General features: G+C 37.8%; 2 protein-coding genes and 1 long non-coding RNA gene across 3 annotated transcripts in view; 1 reads left to right on the top strand and 2 right to left on the bottom strand.

The window, feature by feature from the left end:
• HOXC10 (homeobox C10) overlaps positions 1–3933 on the bottom strand; it is a 4358-nt gene extending 425 nt beyond the window's left edge. The window contains exons 1-2 of the mRNA XM_007065801.3: positions 3103–3933; positions 1–352 (exon numbers count right to left, since the gene is read on the bottom strand). The exon at positions 1–352 is cut by the window's left edge and continues 425 nt beyond it. Coding sequence (XP_007065863.1) covers positions 75–352; positions 3103–3868 — 1044 coding nt within the window. The 5' untranslated portion in view covers positions 3869–3933 and the 3' untranslated portion in view covers positions 1–74. The remainder of the gene's footprint in view (positions 353–3102) is intronic.
• A 180-nt stretch (positions 3934–4113) lies between these two features.
• Positions 4114–6593, top strand: LOC122463392. Its single transcript, XR_006286726.1, has 2 exons — positions 4114–4267; positions 6451–6593. It is a non-coding gene; the product is annotated as an uncharacterized LOC122463392 (long non-coding RNA).
• A 6681-nt stretch (positions 6594–13274) lies between these two features.
• HOXC11 (homeobox C11) lies at positions 13275–17317 on the bottom strand. The gene is made up of 2 exons (XM_007065800.4): positions 15494–17317; positions 13275–14288 (listed from the first exon to the last, which is right to left on the bottom strand). Exons 1-2 carry the CDS (start codon positions 16167–16169, stop codon positions 14056–14058), a joined length of 909 nt encoding a protein of 302 aa, XP_007065862.1. The 5' UTR covers positions 16170–17317; the 3' UTR covers positions 13275–14055.
• Between the last annotated feature and the right edge of the window lie 265 nt (positions 17318–17582).

The raw sequence follows: 17582 nt of genomic DNA, 5'->3' as shown, positions 1-17582 counted from the left end.
TTGATACCCAGAAAAAAAAATGAACAAGGTTTCTTTTTCCCCTTTCCCCTTTCCTTAAATATTATTGAACACGATCAAGTAAAATTAAAATTGGAAGTCAGTTCGCGAATTCGGTTCTCTCTGTTCATTTTCTTGAGTTTCATCCTGCGGTTCTGAAACCAGATTTTGACTTGTCTGTCTGTCAGGTTAATACTCTTACTAATCTCCAGGCGGCGCTCACGGGTCAAGTACATATTGAATAAGAATTCCTTCTCCAATTCCAGCGTCTGGTGTTTAGTGTAAGGACACCTTTTCTTTCTTCCGCTCTTTGCTGTCAGCCAATTTCCTGTAGTGTTTTCTGCCTTTATATCCTCTGTTAAAAATAACATTATTATATAAGTATCCGTGGAATAGGAAAGAGAATTTACCAGGCTAAAGATTGTTAAAAAGCAGCTTCTTTGGTGGAGAACAATTACTCCCCTATGCACAAATAACAGGGTTGTGCTTATGTCTTCATTTATATTTATTTTTGAGGTGTTTTAGGTTTAAAGGACTCATTAAATACATATTTAAATGTCCAATTGTTTCCACCGACTATCACCAAATCGCTGAATAAACCCACGTTTACAATATGAACCTATACATCAGATCCACGCAGCCAAGGCTAAGTTATAGCTCACAGACTAACTATGCCTAATTCAAGTAACGGATATCATAGTGAAATACAATTTCTTTTCGGCTCTTACACTATTCTAGAGTGCAGGGTTGTCCACACGTCAGACATGTCAACAGAATATAATTTTATGAAATTATTCATGGCCTTTCGTGTACCACATGAATGCTTTTTAAAAATCTTAAAATCAACAGTGTAACTTTCCTAAGTTCCGTAACTGTTCTGCCATTACTTCCTTCTACACACACACATACGCTTTACTACAAAAGCATCATCTAAGGTGAAATCTGATTATTACCCTCTGAAATATCTGGCTCACTGAAGCACTGTCTTCTAACAGAGGTCAGATGCTTGGAGTCTGTGAAGCTCCAAGTGTATTTTTCGTAAACACAGACTATCTGAAATGGATTTGCCTATATAAAGTGTGTGTATATATTTATCCTTGTAATTATATTTCTTATATATACACACCTCTCTTATACACTTACACACACACTTCATAAAGTCAAATGCATGTGTTTGCTATATCTATATAGCATATAGATAGAGATATAAAATACTTGGGATTTGAATTTGATCATGGGAAAATTCTGACATCAGTAGTCGCCTATATTTATGTCTAACTGTGAAAAAAGAAAATGACATGTCCTATGACTACAATAATCCACTTACTTTTATATTCATGCTAGTTTCAGAAGATTCTGCGATTGGAAATAAGAACTCTACTTGACCATTTATGCCTTAACAATGAGTATATTTGCAATTAAGCCACCTTTAAGTTTGCAGATGCCCTTTCATGCTATTGAGCCTTTGAAATTCTCGCTAAGCCTCTAGCTTTCCAAAATTCTTGAATTGAATTCAAAAATCGCACCTTGGCAATGAATAAAATTCTGATTCAACAAAAAGGAAAACTTAAGCTTTAAAATAATGTTATTTAAAGAAAACCACAAACAAACAAAATCCGCCTCGTACTGGTTCTGACGATTAAAAATGCTATTCACAATATATTAATTTCTGAAAAAGCAAAAGTTTGGAAGCCAATTACTTTAAACATACACCCATTTTAGTTAACACCAATATTGCTGGAGAAACCTTTATTTTTTCCCCACCCAAATTATAGTTCAAAACCAAAATAATCTTTCTGTTAACTCCCACGAAAATATATCTTGACATGAAAATAGAAAGCGCTTTGTGAAGAGAAGTTTGTAGGGATTTTGATAAACTTGACTTTGTGTTTTGTGTATTTGTAACTCAGCTGTCAGATAAAATAATGTCATTGGATGCGGAATAAAATGAAAAGAATGTTTTGGACTATATATTTTGTTTTGTTGAAAGGCCAATTTAAAAGGTGATTTTGTATGAAGATATCTTTCACAAGAACGACAGTGGGTAGGAAATATCTGTATGCTCTTCTGGTACCCATACACAGAGGATGTATGTAAGTATACACACCATACCACATGCACGTATATGTATATGCATATACAAACTACATAGTTACTAAACTGCTTCGTTTCTGCTTGATTTCTAGCATATTACAAATTATTGGACACCGAAGCTATTTTAACCCATGGACCATAGTCAAATAATAAAATCCGTTGCTTAGATCTCCATCCGCTCCCAACAATATTTTGTACTATGCATTTTACGCCAAATTTTCAGAGAATTCCACTCATTCATACATATACCTCTACTTGATGACCCCCAAAAAATACTTAAAACAGTCTATCTTGAATCTAGGTCTACAGGACAACTGAATATTAAGATAAACAAACATTTCAACCCACATGAAATCTCTACAATGAAAATACAATATGGTAAATGGCAGTCTCTCCTCATAGAAACCCAAACTTAAAACATCTGTTTCACACCCAGAAACAATTTTGCCTTCACAAACAAGATCTCAATTCGCCAGGGAAAAGCTTTTTCAACAAGCAATGGAATGAAACACACTACACAACTCCAACCTGAGCTGTTTGCAAGTGAAAATAAGACTCGATCCGTGTTTTCTTTTTCTTTTTCTTCTCAGACATTTTATACTGAGCAAGTAAAAAGAGTAAAATCTGCCTTACACGACCACATAAAACATTTGACTAGAAAATAACATGAGGTAAATGTCTGGCTGAACTGATCTTTTTGGAACTCATAGCCATTTTAGGCGATTTTTAAAGCCACCTAATCTTATTAGATATACACCATTCCTAGCAGCTACGTACCTAACTAAATACATGCACAAGTCTCCCCTTCAAACAGGGAGAGGATGTGTTTTAACACATTTGACTGCTCCATTTTCGCAGTGATTTTTATTTCGAGAAAGAATTTAAAAACGACTGCAGCCATTCAGACATACGTGCGGCGGAGTGTGCCGTGTAAAGTGCACCTTATGAATATTATTATCATTATGCTGATCATTTTCTGAAACCAATTACCGATAGTGAATGATCCCTTACCTTTTGCTTCATTGTCAGAATTGTCTGTGCTGGTGTCAGTGCTTTTATTCAGGTCTTTCTCTGCTTCCGAAGGGGATATTTTTGGAGCTGGGGCGCTTGTTTCTGTTTTAATTTCGTTGGTGGATGTATTCTGGGTATTATCTGTTTTTGTGTTTTCGGGGAAACTCACTTTAGCCACTGGTGGTGGGGCTTGTTGTTGTTCCAGACGCTCACTCCTTGGGTTCAGACTCGCCCTGGAGTCAAAACTTGCCTCAAACTCATTTGGATTGTTGCAGTTTGACGTCTTCTCCATAGAGGAATAACCTTGGCCGGCTCGATAGTAGCTAGGAACAGGGACTTCATGATCATTTAGGCAAGAATCAGGAATTTGATTGGGGTAGAGGGCTGTCTCTGTGGCATTTTTCGCCCTTTTATCAGCGTTATACATGCAGCATACATTCTCTTCTTTGACATTGGTTGGGAAAGAGCAGGATGGGAGCTGTCTTGCAACAGGTTGTTCGATTCTGTAAGTATTTTTTGGGTCACACCAAGTGTCTAGCTGAGAAAGGTAAGATGGATAGGTGTTGAGAGACAGGCTGGCGTTATTCACCTCGTCTCTTTTGGAAAGAGACGGGATAATTCCACAGTTTCTCATCATTCCACAGCTGAAATCGCTCCCGGGCTGCATATACATTCCTTGGTTAGAGGAATAATTCTCGCCTCTACAGGTACCGGCCAGCGAGTCCATCAAAAAGGAGTTAGAAGTCACATTGTTGGGACATGACATTGTCAGGGAGGGATTTTAAAGAGGAATACTACAGCCAAGGGCTGACATCTTTTTTTTAGGGAAAAATAGCAGCCCCATAATTATCCACGCATTGGTCCCCCACCACGTGACGGCCAGGCCAATGAGGATTGAAAATGGCCTTGATGATTCAGACGCCGATGACGTCACAAGGGTCAAGTTGTTGCGAGTGGAGAAAACTAGCATAGAGCAACAGCGACATCTATCAGTCTCTGCCGGGTAGGATGCCCGGGACCTTCACTTTGAACAAAGGAGAAAAGCCCCCGCGGTTTGCGGGAGTTTGTTTACCAATGAACCAACGCGTGTCTACAGCAGAGTAGGGGGAAACAAAAAAGGGAAGCGAACGCGTAAATACAAGCAAAGTCAAATCCAAATAAAAAGGTCAGGAAATAACCAACCTTCTTTGCCTTGCCTTTCTTTCCTTCTTTTGGCCGAAATAAATCCAATTTCTAGTAAAAGGAGAGACCCCCCCCGCAGAAAAACCCCTAATTTAACTTTCTCCCCCCCCTTCCTTTCTCTCTTCTTAGCTAGATTCCCAGTGCTGTGTCTCCCCCCACCCCCCTTCTTCTTTCTTCTGTAACAGAACTTGAAATATTTGAGTTGCTGTGGTTTGGGTTTTCATCGAAGGTTGGGGTGGATTTTGTTTCTTTTTAACTGTGGGGTGGGTGCAGTTCTTTAAAGGGTGGAATTGTGGGATCGATGCCTCTTTAGACCTCTGCTTTGTTTTTTAAAATGTATTTGGAATCAGTACAAATATGTAAAAAAGTTTAACAGAGATGGTTTCAGTCTTTAATTTAGGTGCTTTTTGACCCCCGCACGTCTAAAATAGACCTGTGTGCATACTTGGAAAGCAGGGTTTTTTTATATATCAACAAAAAGCCGTTTTCTTTTTTATTTCCTTTTTCTTTTTTTCTTCTTTTTTTTTGGTATGGATAAAGCGTTGCATCCCCAGCCCCGAAACATACCGTTTTTAAAAATAATCCACTTCCAGTGTTAACTGTCTGAAGTTTCTTTGCTAAAATAGCGTCTGTGATATGCAAAAATCTTGCAAAATAAATGTATTCGTGGGACGGAAAAAGGGTAAATTTGATAAATATGATCGATCTTTAAATAAAAAAGGACAACCGTGGGATGGTGGGGGTTTGTTTTGGTTTGTTTTTCCTCTTCAGGAAATAACAAAAAAAATCAAAATTGTATTTGACCAAATATTTAGCACATGGATTTCCCAAAACAAACTTTCCGATTTCGTATGATTTTTTACTGTGGGGACTAAAAGGAAAAGTTTGTTTCTTGACAGATTATTTCCCTTTCCCCATTTTGTTAAACTATGTCACTGTGAGGCGGGTTTAACTTTTCCCCCCATTTAATGTAACGACCACAGAACAATAACTACTAGTACAAGTGGGGGTGGAATTTTTACCTCTGTGTTTTCCTTTTGCCTCATTTCTTTACTGGACGTTTTCTAATGTCGTGTAGCAATTAAGATAAATTGTTTTAGTGTATATTAATTTTACTAGCGGGGGAGGCAATCCTACTTAGATAACGCTGATCTTAGGTTAGGAGAGGAATGGGAATAACGTATAAATAAATAGAAAGAAAGAAAGAAAGAAAGAAAGAAAGAAAGAAAGAAAGAAAGAAAGAAAGAAAGAAAGAAAGAAAGCCTCGAATTTCAAGATCATTACAACGGATTGGAAAGACACACGGGTTCAGAGTCACTTTCAAGGGGAAAAAAGCCACCCCCACGACCTTTCATAAGGGGGGGAAAGGGGAGCAAATTCGGTGGGGAAAATTACATAGAAACATGAAAAGTTGAACCGGACCATTTTGCGTAATTTGTAGCGCTTTAAAGTGTAGATTATTCAGACCTTTTCTGCAACTCTCTTTCCCCAAGGTGTTACAGAAGTCTTTCACAATTCCACTCTGCTTTAACTTTCAAGAGTCTTTCCAATCTTCTCTTCTTCGCATCCTCCAGTGTGACAAATTTAAATCTCTTAGGCCGAGACAGCCTAAAAGTGCATTATACAATTTTGTGTGTCCCCCTCTTATACAACACAGTAAAAGGTTTCCTACGCTTCAGACGCCATTTGGTTCCCCTGGAAAGCTATTTGCGACTTTATTGCCTCTATTTGTGTTATCTGCATAGGTCTTTTAAAAACAGTTTGATAGAAATCGTTCAGTTTTATGATATCCAACGAAAATTCCACATAATATTTATAAGCAAAGAATAAAACTTTAGTATGGGAACCAATATTTTCTCATTTATAGGTGATGAAATTAAAGACCAACGCAATTTTGTATTATGCTGCTTTTTCCCCCCCTCTTCTACTTTATTTTTGCAGCTGATCTGGCTACCTAATAATTTATGCTGGTCAGTCAAACATTTCACTTGTGCATTTCTGGGACACCAGAATTTGACCTTATAGTTTCCTGGATTGTCTGCCTGCAGATTAAATATGTTTTCCTGATTTTTGCCATGTATTCCTGTGCTTTTATCAAAGGAAGATATTAATGCGTTGTAATCAAGATTAAACAACATCAAATAATTTGAATTTTCTCTCTCTCAGACCCAGAAGCCTTTATAGAATCTGGAGTAAATGTCGTATCGGTGCGTCCTGTTGGAAACAGAAGATCTACCGTGGAAACCTCATATTTTAAGAATGTGTACATTTTGTGTATATAAAATAAAGATTTACATTGTTAACAGTAATTCTGTGCACTGGCTTTTGCCAAAACAATCAATTTATGCAAAACGTTTGAAATATTTTAAACTCTCTTTTCCAAGACGCTGCCCAAGAGCTTTTGAAACAGATAGGGCAGCAGGCAGAAAAACCAGTTCAATCAAAAATAATATATGATTCTTAAAAACTTCAACGTAGATTTTGTTGTTATATCAAAAGAGAATCGAGGTTAGCAAGGAACACAGAGGACATCTCCAGGAGACCGAATATTGTTTAAAGTTAAAAATAATTAGAAGTATGATAAACATGGGTCATTAATGGAAAAAGAAATAAAATTCATCAGCTTAAGTAGAACCCCCGTTGGGAAAAATGCTTTACTCTAATTACAGAAAATAAATACGAACAAACGCTATTAAAACTTAAAAGGAGAGAGCCTATGTGTGGCAAAGACTTTAATAACCTACTTTGAATTTTACACACTTTTAGGAAAACAATATAGATGCTGCATGTTCATACACACAAAGCACGCTTTGATGCAAATGTACCTAGATGACATAGATTCACAGAGAGATGTACACATGTTCATAGATAACTTTCTGTTTCACAAAGACATTTGGAATAACCTGTGGTATTTTATTTATACTAGAGCTAAGAAACTAATGAAGTCTATGTCACATAAAAATCTCTGTGTCTCTGTGTGTGCGTGGGTGTGTGTGTGTGTGTGTGTGAGAGAGAGAGAGAGAGAGGGGCGGGGAGGGGGATCCCCCTTTTCATGTGTGCCTTTCCCTCAGTGCCTATGTATCTGAAGCAAGTGGCTGATGTTCTGCCATTGTCTTTACTGGGAGGTTGTCCTGTTTTGAGTTCCAAAGGCAGATAATTGCCTAAAAATATCAAGAAATCAGCTAATGTGATTCCTCAGAACCTGTGTTCTTTGTTAGACACACATGGTGAGTCTTTAAGGGAGGGAAAAAAAGACTCAACCAGCCCATTTTTGCCCTATGAATTTAAAATGCACGTGTATAATATCTCACACAAAGAATATCTCAAACGCACACCTTCTATTTTACCTGCCTCCTTTTCACTCTAATTATTTCACAGAGAGCTATGCACGGGATTGCCTCTTATGTCCATTGTATTTTTACCAACTTTTCTTACATTTTTATTACAAACATTCATTTTCGCGTCTAGGAAGTATTTGGTAGCAACACTTTAATGATTATCTTAAATTTGTATTTCTGCCCGGTATTATGCCCCCATGTTGCAGCAGAAATAATTCTGATTTATGACAATGTACACTGGAGTACAATAACAGTGATGCAAAAATAAAACCCACGCCTTTATATGTTGGCTTAGAAACTGTAAACTATCACCACAAGAAATCTATCAAACTTTACAATCCCTCTTATTCTACTTCCTTCTTTCTGAGTAACTTAAGTCATAGAATTATGGAATGATATTATGTTCCTTGAGGTGGCATTGAAAACTGTGTTTACGTTTTCCTACGTCCAACATAGCAGTCTTTAGACTCTAATATACTGGTTTTAGTCTGGTTACCCTTTGATCACTGGGAGAAAATTGGAGAGAGTAATTCAGATACAGGCATGAGTGGTGCGGGTGACAGAAGAAAATAATAGTGTGCCAGGATTTTTTAAAAGTTTATTCAATGGGGAATGTTTCCTGTAATTTTCCACATGCGTTAACAAACTTAAATGTTACACAAATAACAGAAGGGTTCATATCAGAGGTTGTGGAGTCTAAGCAGTTGTCCTGAGAATCTAAATTCCTATATGCTTCTAAAGCAATAAGCGTTTGGGGCCATATTTCATGATATGATTACATTTCTAAGCTAAAAGGAGAGCTTAAAATGTTTTGAAAATTGATGCATTTTACTTCTTGGGCATATTCCTTTGAAAATGATATAATTACTGGGGCGGAGGGGAAGTGTGTGAAAAAGTAAAAAGACTTAAGTGCCTGCTGAAATGTTAAAACATACTAAATTAGAAAAATAGCAAAACATTCTGTCTTTACACATAGGAAATCTGAAGAAAGTTGTATTAAAATGCTGGTATTTTGATATCGTCGGCAATGCATGTATAAAGCTGAAATCCCCATCTGCTAAGTGCTTCTAAATTTGTTTCAAATATAGCTTCAACCAAGTATCAGTCATTAGGTGAGTGGTGGGATATTAACAATTCCACTTTTTCACAGGAGGAAAAGAGAAAGCTATTAAAAAAAATTGAATACACATGAATTTCCGCCCCTATTGGGTTGAAATATACTACAGAGAATTGTTCTAGTATAAGATCATTTTATTTTGCTAGATTCACCTTGATCTGAGAATATAGAATTAGTAGTAGGTACAGTAGAATTACAGTAAAGAGCACGATTGTATAAGAATATTTATCTACGTATCTATTTATATTCGGAGAGTTATTTAGTTATTTTTAAAAGTCCTCAGCCTGAAATATAACCTTGAAATAAACACTCCCGTTTCCTTAAATACTTATTGTTTGCAAAACTAAATAGATTCAAAGAGATTCAGCTCTTTTAACAACCGTTTGTATAGAAACACACTGTTTATATCAACCACGGTTTAAAAGCAGTGGAACCGACGTGTTTAAGAATGTATCACTTAATTCCTAGAACGCTATTCAACCCTCTTCCAACAATTAAAACCAACGAATTTGCCCAACTACTTGTAGTGCATAAACAACTGTAATGTTTACATTAAGTCTGTTCTTTTGTTTAAAACTAATAAAGTCTTTTATGGGCTCCATCAGCTATATGCTATATTCTAATTCATAAACTAAAGATTAAAAAGGCCTTATGAGGTTGCAAACCACATTCTTGTGGTTTCATGTTGTAATTTAGAAGTTATCAAAAGCAGAAGAACGTGCTTAAATCTAACATATGCTGTGCATCCGTATATTTCCAACTTTATTAAAGACGGATAAGCAAGGCCTTAATGAGACGCCATTTTGGAAAAAAATAATATAAGTCAGGTTTTAATATTCTCTTTGATAGCAAAGAAGCACTCAGCCATGCACGCCAACCAGAAGAAGTAGTTTGGCTTTTTTTTTTTTTCCTTCCCAACTCTGGTGTCAGTTAAAAATGCTTTCATTAAAAACCAGAATTACTTTACAAAAGTGATTCCCCCCCCCCCCCCAATGGTAGAGCCCGCACGATATTTCAACACCAAATTCTCTGCCCTCCACCCAGAAGAGGGGTAAACCGGGAGAAAAAAAATTAATGGCTATTCCAAAATGTTACGACCCACGAGAGTCTCCAAGACAAGGAAACTGGGAGAGCAAGCTATTTATTTACATTGTACACAGCCCTGGCTCTCCGTCGGGCTTAGCTATGGCTCCTACCAAAGTTACTCGCACACAAATAAATGAATTCACCCTATGATCCACAGGCGAAGATTAGCTCAATTGATGGTCGCTTCCAATCCACTTGCCAAAGCCAATGTCTTTGTTCTTCGGATTTTCTAATCCCATTTTTGCCAAATTCCAAGGCAACGTCAAACCCATGAGGAAAGTGCAAATAGTAACAGGATGGCTTTCCCTCATGGCTATTGTTTGCCGGTCTTGCTGAGTTGTTCAACAGAGTAGTTTATTTACATGTCACCAAAGAGAACTCGCCCTTAGAGGACCGCACTTACCACACAGTCAAGTTTACGTTCCTCAACTCAAGAACTGTTAGGAGAGTGTGCATGTGAGAGTGGGTTGGTGTCTTTCTGCATGTGTGTGTGTCGTGTGTATGTATATGTGTGTGCGTGGTGTGTGAACAGCCATGTCTAACATAACTACAGTCCCTGTACATTTTATTCCTGGATGTGCATTTGCAGTTCTTTAAAACAAAACAAAAAAACCACCTGCATTTTCTGCAAAAGTGGAAGTGATTTACCCTGTATGGAACCCAACTTAAAGGTACGTTATTATTCTGCAAAAAGCCAATTAGAAGTTTGCTCTCTCGCCTTCTTCCCCCGTGCAATATTTCACAACAAAGTAACCTACAGCAGCTTCCAATATGTTGTGTAGGGAATCCAGGGAGGAATAGGAAACAGGTCGGGTGTTTGTACGTCACATGGAAAGGTCCTTCACAATTAGTCTGTGTGTCATTAACGTAACTATACAGCAAGCTCCCCCAGCCTATGAGGGAGCATTTATTGTGACGGACATTCGATGGAAATAATAATAAAAAAACCTTGTAAAACTTTTATGCCAAACAAAGTTATAAAAACTTTTCATGCGTTAAGATATCAAAAGGTTTATAACAATAATAAAGTGTGTGTGTGCTGTGTGCGTGTTCAACCTTCTTCGACACGCGGCGAGGTTGAATTAAATATTAGCTCATCATCAAGGCCACATTTGGCCCAAAATTTGAATTTAAATAAAAATGTGGGTTCTTCTCCATCCCACCCACCCCCACCCCCCTATTTCTTTCTCGGGAGGCGGGGACACAGAAAGCCTTTCTGATTCCGCTTTATTACAAAAGGGTTAAAGGTGATGGACTTGACTTTATTGAAGTTCAAAGACATCATATATTCACATTTTTCTTCCTGTGGACCTCTCTCTTCCCTCCTCCTCCGATACAAGGAGCATAATCTCAATATACAGAACTCCACTTGCAGGGTTGGCCTTTTGCGGTTGTGTGACGATTTGAAAAAAAAAATACATCACAGGACAACCAAATCAAAGCCAACTATTTCCAAATTCATCCACTGTGGTATCCAATCCATCCCCACTTCCTCACCTAGACCCCGCCACACACACACACACACACACACACACACACACACACATCCAGGCAACCACTCCTCCTTTCCTCCCCCCCCCCCCCAAAAAAAAGAACATTAACAGCCTTTCCCTACATGGCACTGCTGCTTAATGCTATTGTAAACTCCCACATGGTCTATAAACTTGGATTTTACAACTAGCATTCCATTTTAGCTCGCGAAAACTTTGAACTAGGCCTCCAGTTTCATTGTGTTGGAATTGAGCTGAAGACATGGAAGGGGAGGGGGGAAAAATCCCTGGGCAAGGCACTCTTATTTGTTTACTATTTACTGCGGAAGTCTTTTCCTATGGCCAGACGGGGTAATTAAGAAAAATTAAGCTGTTTAGTGCTGCAGTCTTTATTACAATGTCTAGACTACCAGCTTTTGTCCGGACAGTGGCTGCTGTTACGGAGCATTAACTGCGGTTTCTGACCTCGTGATAAGCACCCTATTGCACCTATACTTAGTTTTCCTAACCTTGGAAAGGTTTGGCAAACAATCGTTAAAGAAAGGTGGGTTTATATGAATAATATTCCCTTTTCTTTGGCAGCTCTTCGACTGTATCAATGAGTGGCTGCATCTGCTAGGAGCATGGCTTTGGTCTCCATCCTATTTCAAAACTCTTTCATATTTTATTCACCATCCTTTCAAGGAATTGTCTACCAAAGAAAGGTCCAGGTTTTGGATTTCCAAAGGGCTGGCATGATTTTAGGCCATGGGGATACCTCCTTAAACATTTCCACGTTTTAAACATAAATTCAAAGAAGCTCTTTGCTATCTGCCTTTTTTTATTATTTTTTTACCATCTCATTTAATGAGAAACATGTCTATGAACATCACCCATTCAAATTATACCATGGCGTAACGAGGATGGGTCTATCACGAAAACAAAAGTTGTTTCTCATTTATTCTTTTTGTGTATGCAAGCGAAGCACATATTTGTGGCTTGCAATTTCCCCTACCGCTGTCACATAAAATAAGAAGCCACCATCAAAGTATGGGGCTGTATTTAAAACCAATTATGAGAATTTTACAAGAACATTGTCAATGTATGGGAATATAATGTGTTGTTTCTTTGCGGATGTTCTTTTGTTCTTTCTTTTTCTTTTTTCTTCTCCCCCACTCCTACTCATACAAAACTCCACATCAAGAGATATGAGAATTCAGGCTGAAAAGCAACAAAACAAAACAACACCCCCCCATTCCGAGTTATTTTGTATACACAACATTCATGCATCAAACCACTGCAGGCGTTTTCTGTATTTCTTTTTCCTTTAAACCAAATTGTGTCTCTTTAGTCGCTCAGGAGAGGGGAAAGGCTTTGTGTAAACATAAAAGTACACTTCTGTACCAAAAGCTTGGGAGTTGAACTTGTTTTCCTTAACCGGGATTTTAAGTACTTGACTTTGCATTTGTGCATTGTACGTATAAGATAGTTTATATTTGACTTCATGGAAATACAGCACCTTCGATTGTGTAATTAGAGTTGCACTCACTTACAAAAGTCATATATATGGTGCAAAAGATTAATTACATCCGGAAAAACAGAGCAAGACACATGGAACCAAATACACGGTTGTATTATTGGGCCAAGAAATTCCAATAAATATTTAAATTTGGTGAGGAATACAATGAACTCCACAACAAATGTAAACTTTAACGTACAGAAGTCATATGAATTTGGACAATGCCACATTGCACTGAGCCAGATGAACATGGATGATTATATATGACGATAGTATCAAATATATATATTTGATGTCATTACCATTTAGGTATTAAAAGTTCTATTGGAAAGTCCATACCGCATTGACCGCAATGAGGTTTTAAAGAGGGGAAGTACTAATAAAATGGTCAAATAAAATCATAATGTAGAACAGCTTGCAATATCTTTATTTACCACAGAATTTCACAGAGTTTCCCGGGAATTCACTTTACATACACAAAGATCTTTTATTATTGTTGTTGTTTGCTGTTATTGTTCTTCCAGATCCGGGAAAAAAATGCATTACGAAATGTATTTACAAACCACTTAGAGACAGTTATTGCAAATATATTCTCGTCCATACACCCCTCCCACCACCCAACCCCCCAAAAATGTAAAAGTGGGACTGCATAGAATATATATATTCTATATATATATATGGAGGGGCTTGAAATGAACCCATTCTTACTGCAACGGAACAGAATATTTAAATTAGGTTTCGACAACATTTCTTGGCATGGATAGCAGGAGAACACAAATGGTCGGTGTGGATACGCACACTCCTATGTATATGTGTACATACACATACACGCACACACACACACACACACACACACTCCCAAATCAAGGTATCTAAATTAACCATAGAGGGAGGTTTTGGCCGCGTCTGTGGTAGCATGTTAACTGCATATTAAAATCATCACCATGATAATTATAACACAGCACTGCGATTTATTCAAATGGACAAGGATGACTAAATGAAAAAAAAATCCCAGTTGTTCAGACAAAACGTTAAATAAAAAGTCCATGGTTTTCCAGTCCTTTAAACGTTTAGCTATCTGAACTCCTTGCGTTACTTAGAACTGTTCCATACATACAAATGTAAGTAACGAAAAGGTTTAAACTTTGAGGTTGCTTGTAGACTCAGACCACAACCCATGCTTTCAGAGTTCCTTCTTAGTACAGATCTACTTCACCAGCAGAGGACTGGGAAAAGATGTGTTCACAATAAGGGATTTCCAGAAAAATACTGCAGGCGGTCTCTGCTTAATTTTTTTTCTTTCATTCTTCTGTTCTGAAACCAAATTTTAACCTGTCGGTCAGTGAGATTTAGCATCCTAGACAACTGAAGCCTTTTTTCTTTGTTTATATAGACATTGAAGAAAAATTCTCTCTCTAGCTCTCTGATCTGGAATTTCGAATAGGGACATCTCTTCTTCCTTGTACGGGGAGCACCTTAGAAAAAAAACAGAAGGGAATGTAAATACTAAGCAAAGGCAACACATAGACTCTGCTCTAGTTCTGACTCCATATATATGCATATATATATATATATACATATTTATAGATTCATGAGATAATATATTTCGCCACTCTTGTATTTGCCCACTGTTAGTATAATGCAGAGGTGAGGTTATATATGGTTTTAAGGACTGTGCCCTACTTATGTTCTAAAAACACTACCTCTGCACAGGATTTTGTGATAGACATATTTTTAAGCAGAATTAGGGATTGTACTCAGCAATTTAAGCAGGCTTTAAAGAAACTGTAGCTGTTGAAAAACATACGTTCAAGCTGCAAATCTGTTATCTGTATAGAAACAGCATGAGCAATGTTGGAACTGTAGGAACTAGACATTATGTTCCTCATAAGTTTTTGATTAACTTCAGTACCAGCATCCACACACTCCAAAATAATCAAAGTAAAATGGAATTTAGCCTCTGAGCAACAAAAGGGGATGCATTGTTTTCATCATGAAATCAAATAGCAAAAGGGGGAGAGAGAGAAAAATCTCACCGTGATCGCTAAGTTTAAAAGTTGCTTGGCTTTAGAATTTAAAATAAGCCTCTAAGTTTTCTTAGCAATGTAGTGATTTTTTTTATCTGACCCTAATGACAAAAGACAGAAATTCCACTAGGCTTTGCGAAGAATGGTTGCGATTAAAAAAATAAATAAAATAGAGACTCAGGCTTGAATTAAAATGTTGCACATTTTGCATTTAGCTCCACACCCCTTTATCAAAAGAGAGAGAGAAAAGCAAGACCCAACATATACTTTTAATTTTAAAAAATTCATTCTACATGCATCTTAGTGCCTAAAAGCAAGCACAGGAAGCTACAGCAGTGTTCTGCCCAATTGGCTTTTACCCTCAGCAACCCGGGACCAAATCCTTTTAAAATGCTCATGTAAGTTCATGATCAAAGTTAATATTTGCCACGATGGTGTGCTTTTAAAATTTCACAGACTCTAAGATACTGTGTCTGCGCCTAACATCTCCATTTTTTCAAAGAGCTTTCCCATCGTAAAAATTCTTCTCGTTGGAAGAAAGAGCTTTGTAGGTTATAATAAAATCCTTTGAATGCTTATAAAACTCCACATAAAATTTGACCGACAAAACACCGGGCTAGTCCCTTAACCTTTCCATTTACTGCTCTACCTACTCGAGTTGCTGCTTTTGCTTCCTTCCTTGTTGACAGAAGAAGACGAGGCTGAAGACCCTGGATTTGTGTTTTCCTCTTCGTCTTCCGGGTCTATGCCTTGCTCTCCGCGGGATGATAGTGCACTGGGCTGGGAGTCGGATTCCAGTTTGCTCTCGCTTTTCTGCAGACAGTTCTCAGGCGGGTTCTCTGTCCCGCAGTAGGCATTTTCGAAGAACCGATCAAAGCCCTGGGGCAGGACACTGTTTTTGTTCATGCTGGAGTAGAATCCCGTAGATGCAGGATGGTTAGAGCTGGGATGGTGGTGGCTGTACACGCTTTCGTTTTTCATTAGCATTTCGGTCATGGTGGAAGGCGGGATACACTCTCTATGCATCAGATCTTCCGCGGAATAACACGATGCGTAATTGCTTCTATGGTGCCATTTACTAGAGGGGTCTAGACCATAGGAGACCTCTCGAACTGGTTGCACTTGCGAGAGGTTAGTGGAATAAGGGTAGGAGATTTGGCGAGAGGGGGCCTGTGGCAAGAAAGATGACACAGTTGAAAATTCTGGGACGTAATAGGTGCAGCTAGGGAGGTAGAGATTGGAAGCGCAACCTGCTCTGTCTCCAAAGTCAGCACTCCTCTCTTTACGCGATTGAGAACAGAAGTTTCCTAGATTCACTGAGTTAAACATCTTTCTCCTTTTCTTGCTCTATAGATAGATGTTTTGGATCCGAGGTGCAGAGGGGGAAAAATTTGGGAAGGCGAGATGACGCGCTATCCGTCTTAGTCGCTCTAAGGAGCACGTGATCCAAAGTAGATATTGTCATATATCAGTTTGGAGCACTTCGATGTGTAGGAGTGGTTCACTTAGGTAAGATCTCAGAGGTTCAAACGATTGGTTTTCAAACACCGCAGAAACATTATGAAAATCAATTGCAGCTTTGTATTCATTTTCTTTAAGGCACACCCCTTGTAAGCATTCAAAGCAAAGGGCAAATACAAGGGATGGCTTGTGAAGTTTTTTTTTTTTTTTCCTTCCCGGTTTGGATTCTGCTTTCTATTTTTCACGAGGATTCGGATATGAGGTGGGGGCTGTTAGGAGCGAGTGGGAGCTGAGGGAGGGTCTTAGAGATATTTTAACTATTTTTCCACGTTTTTTTTTTTTTTTTCTTTTCTTTTCTTTTCTTTTCTTTCCACGCTAGTCACATTTTAGGCGTGACAATGTAAAGTCTTTAAGTAAGCTCAATAAAAAGCCCAGGGAATGCGCTGAAGATTCATAAGTAAGTTTTCAAACATTTCTCAAAATCTTGCTACAGTCGGGCATACACATATCTCTGTGCCATTGGGCTTTTAAAATTATAGTTGAATATATAATTTGGGAGGGAAGGGGGAAGTGGCTAATTAGCAAGCTTCTAACATTAGCTAATTACATTGTTCTGTGTGCAAACCAACTGTACATAAACCAACGTGGCACATACTGCAGAGAAACAATACCAGTGTGTACCTTTAGGCAATACCAGTGTGTGTAAAGTTTCAAACTTTAAAGTTACCTGAGACTAAAACAGAGCCATTTCAAGGCTGTCTTAATGACTTTTGATATCGAATTTGTAATATATCAGGGAATAGAGCAAATGAAATAAGTCAGTGCCTAATAAATATTCGAAAACCTCCTTTAATGTTTTGTTAAATATTTATTATGTAAGAGTGGCATATTAAATATTTAATGCAAGTGTTTATTGTCAATCAATGAATGTACATACAGAATTACTAGCATCCTTTATTCCTCCAACTGAATTAAAAAAATAGAGATTCTTATTAAAGTCATTTGTCTTGAATTTTGTGCCCCCAAGAGCTTCATGCTTGTCTATATTTCCCAGTGTTTTGAGATGGAATAAATACTTGTGCTATAAAGTGCTATCAGACATTTTGCTAGTTTTTCAACCAATTGTCTGTCTAAAAGTTCTTCTTTAAATAATATGGAAAGGGATACCTGTAGGACTTACAGAGAATATTGAGTGACACTGTGGGTTGCTAGTATTTCCAAGATGTATCTTGTATATCTGGCATACTTAAAACTCTTCTAACACCGAATTACCCTGTGACC

This window comes from Chelonia mydas, chromosome 20 (genome assembly GCF_015237465.2).
Source record: "Chelonia mydas isolate rCheMyd1 chromosome 20, rCheMyd1.pri.v2, whole genome shotgun sequence".
NCBI classification, from domain to species: domain Eukaryota; kingdom Metazoa; phylum Chordata; order Testudines; family Cheloniidae; genus Chelonia; species Chelonia mydas.
This window is presented reverse-complemented; position numbering and strand designations above follow the sequence as displayed.

What these genes read in the sequence shown, in the direction of transcription:
- HOXC11 (XM_007065800.4), bottom strand. Translation starts at nt 16,169, where the DNA reads ATGTTTAACTCAGTGAATCTAGGAAACTTCTGTTCTCAATCGCGTAAA. An exon ending in AAGCAAAAGCAGCAACTCGA is followed by an intron (nt 14,289 to 15,493) that starts GTAGGTAGAGCA and finishes TTTTTTTCTAAG; the next exon opens with GTGCTCCCCGTACAAGGAAG.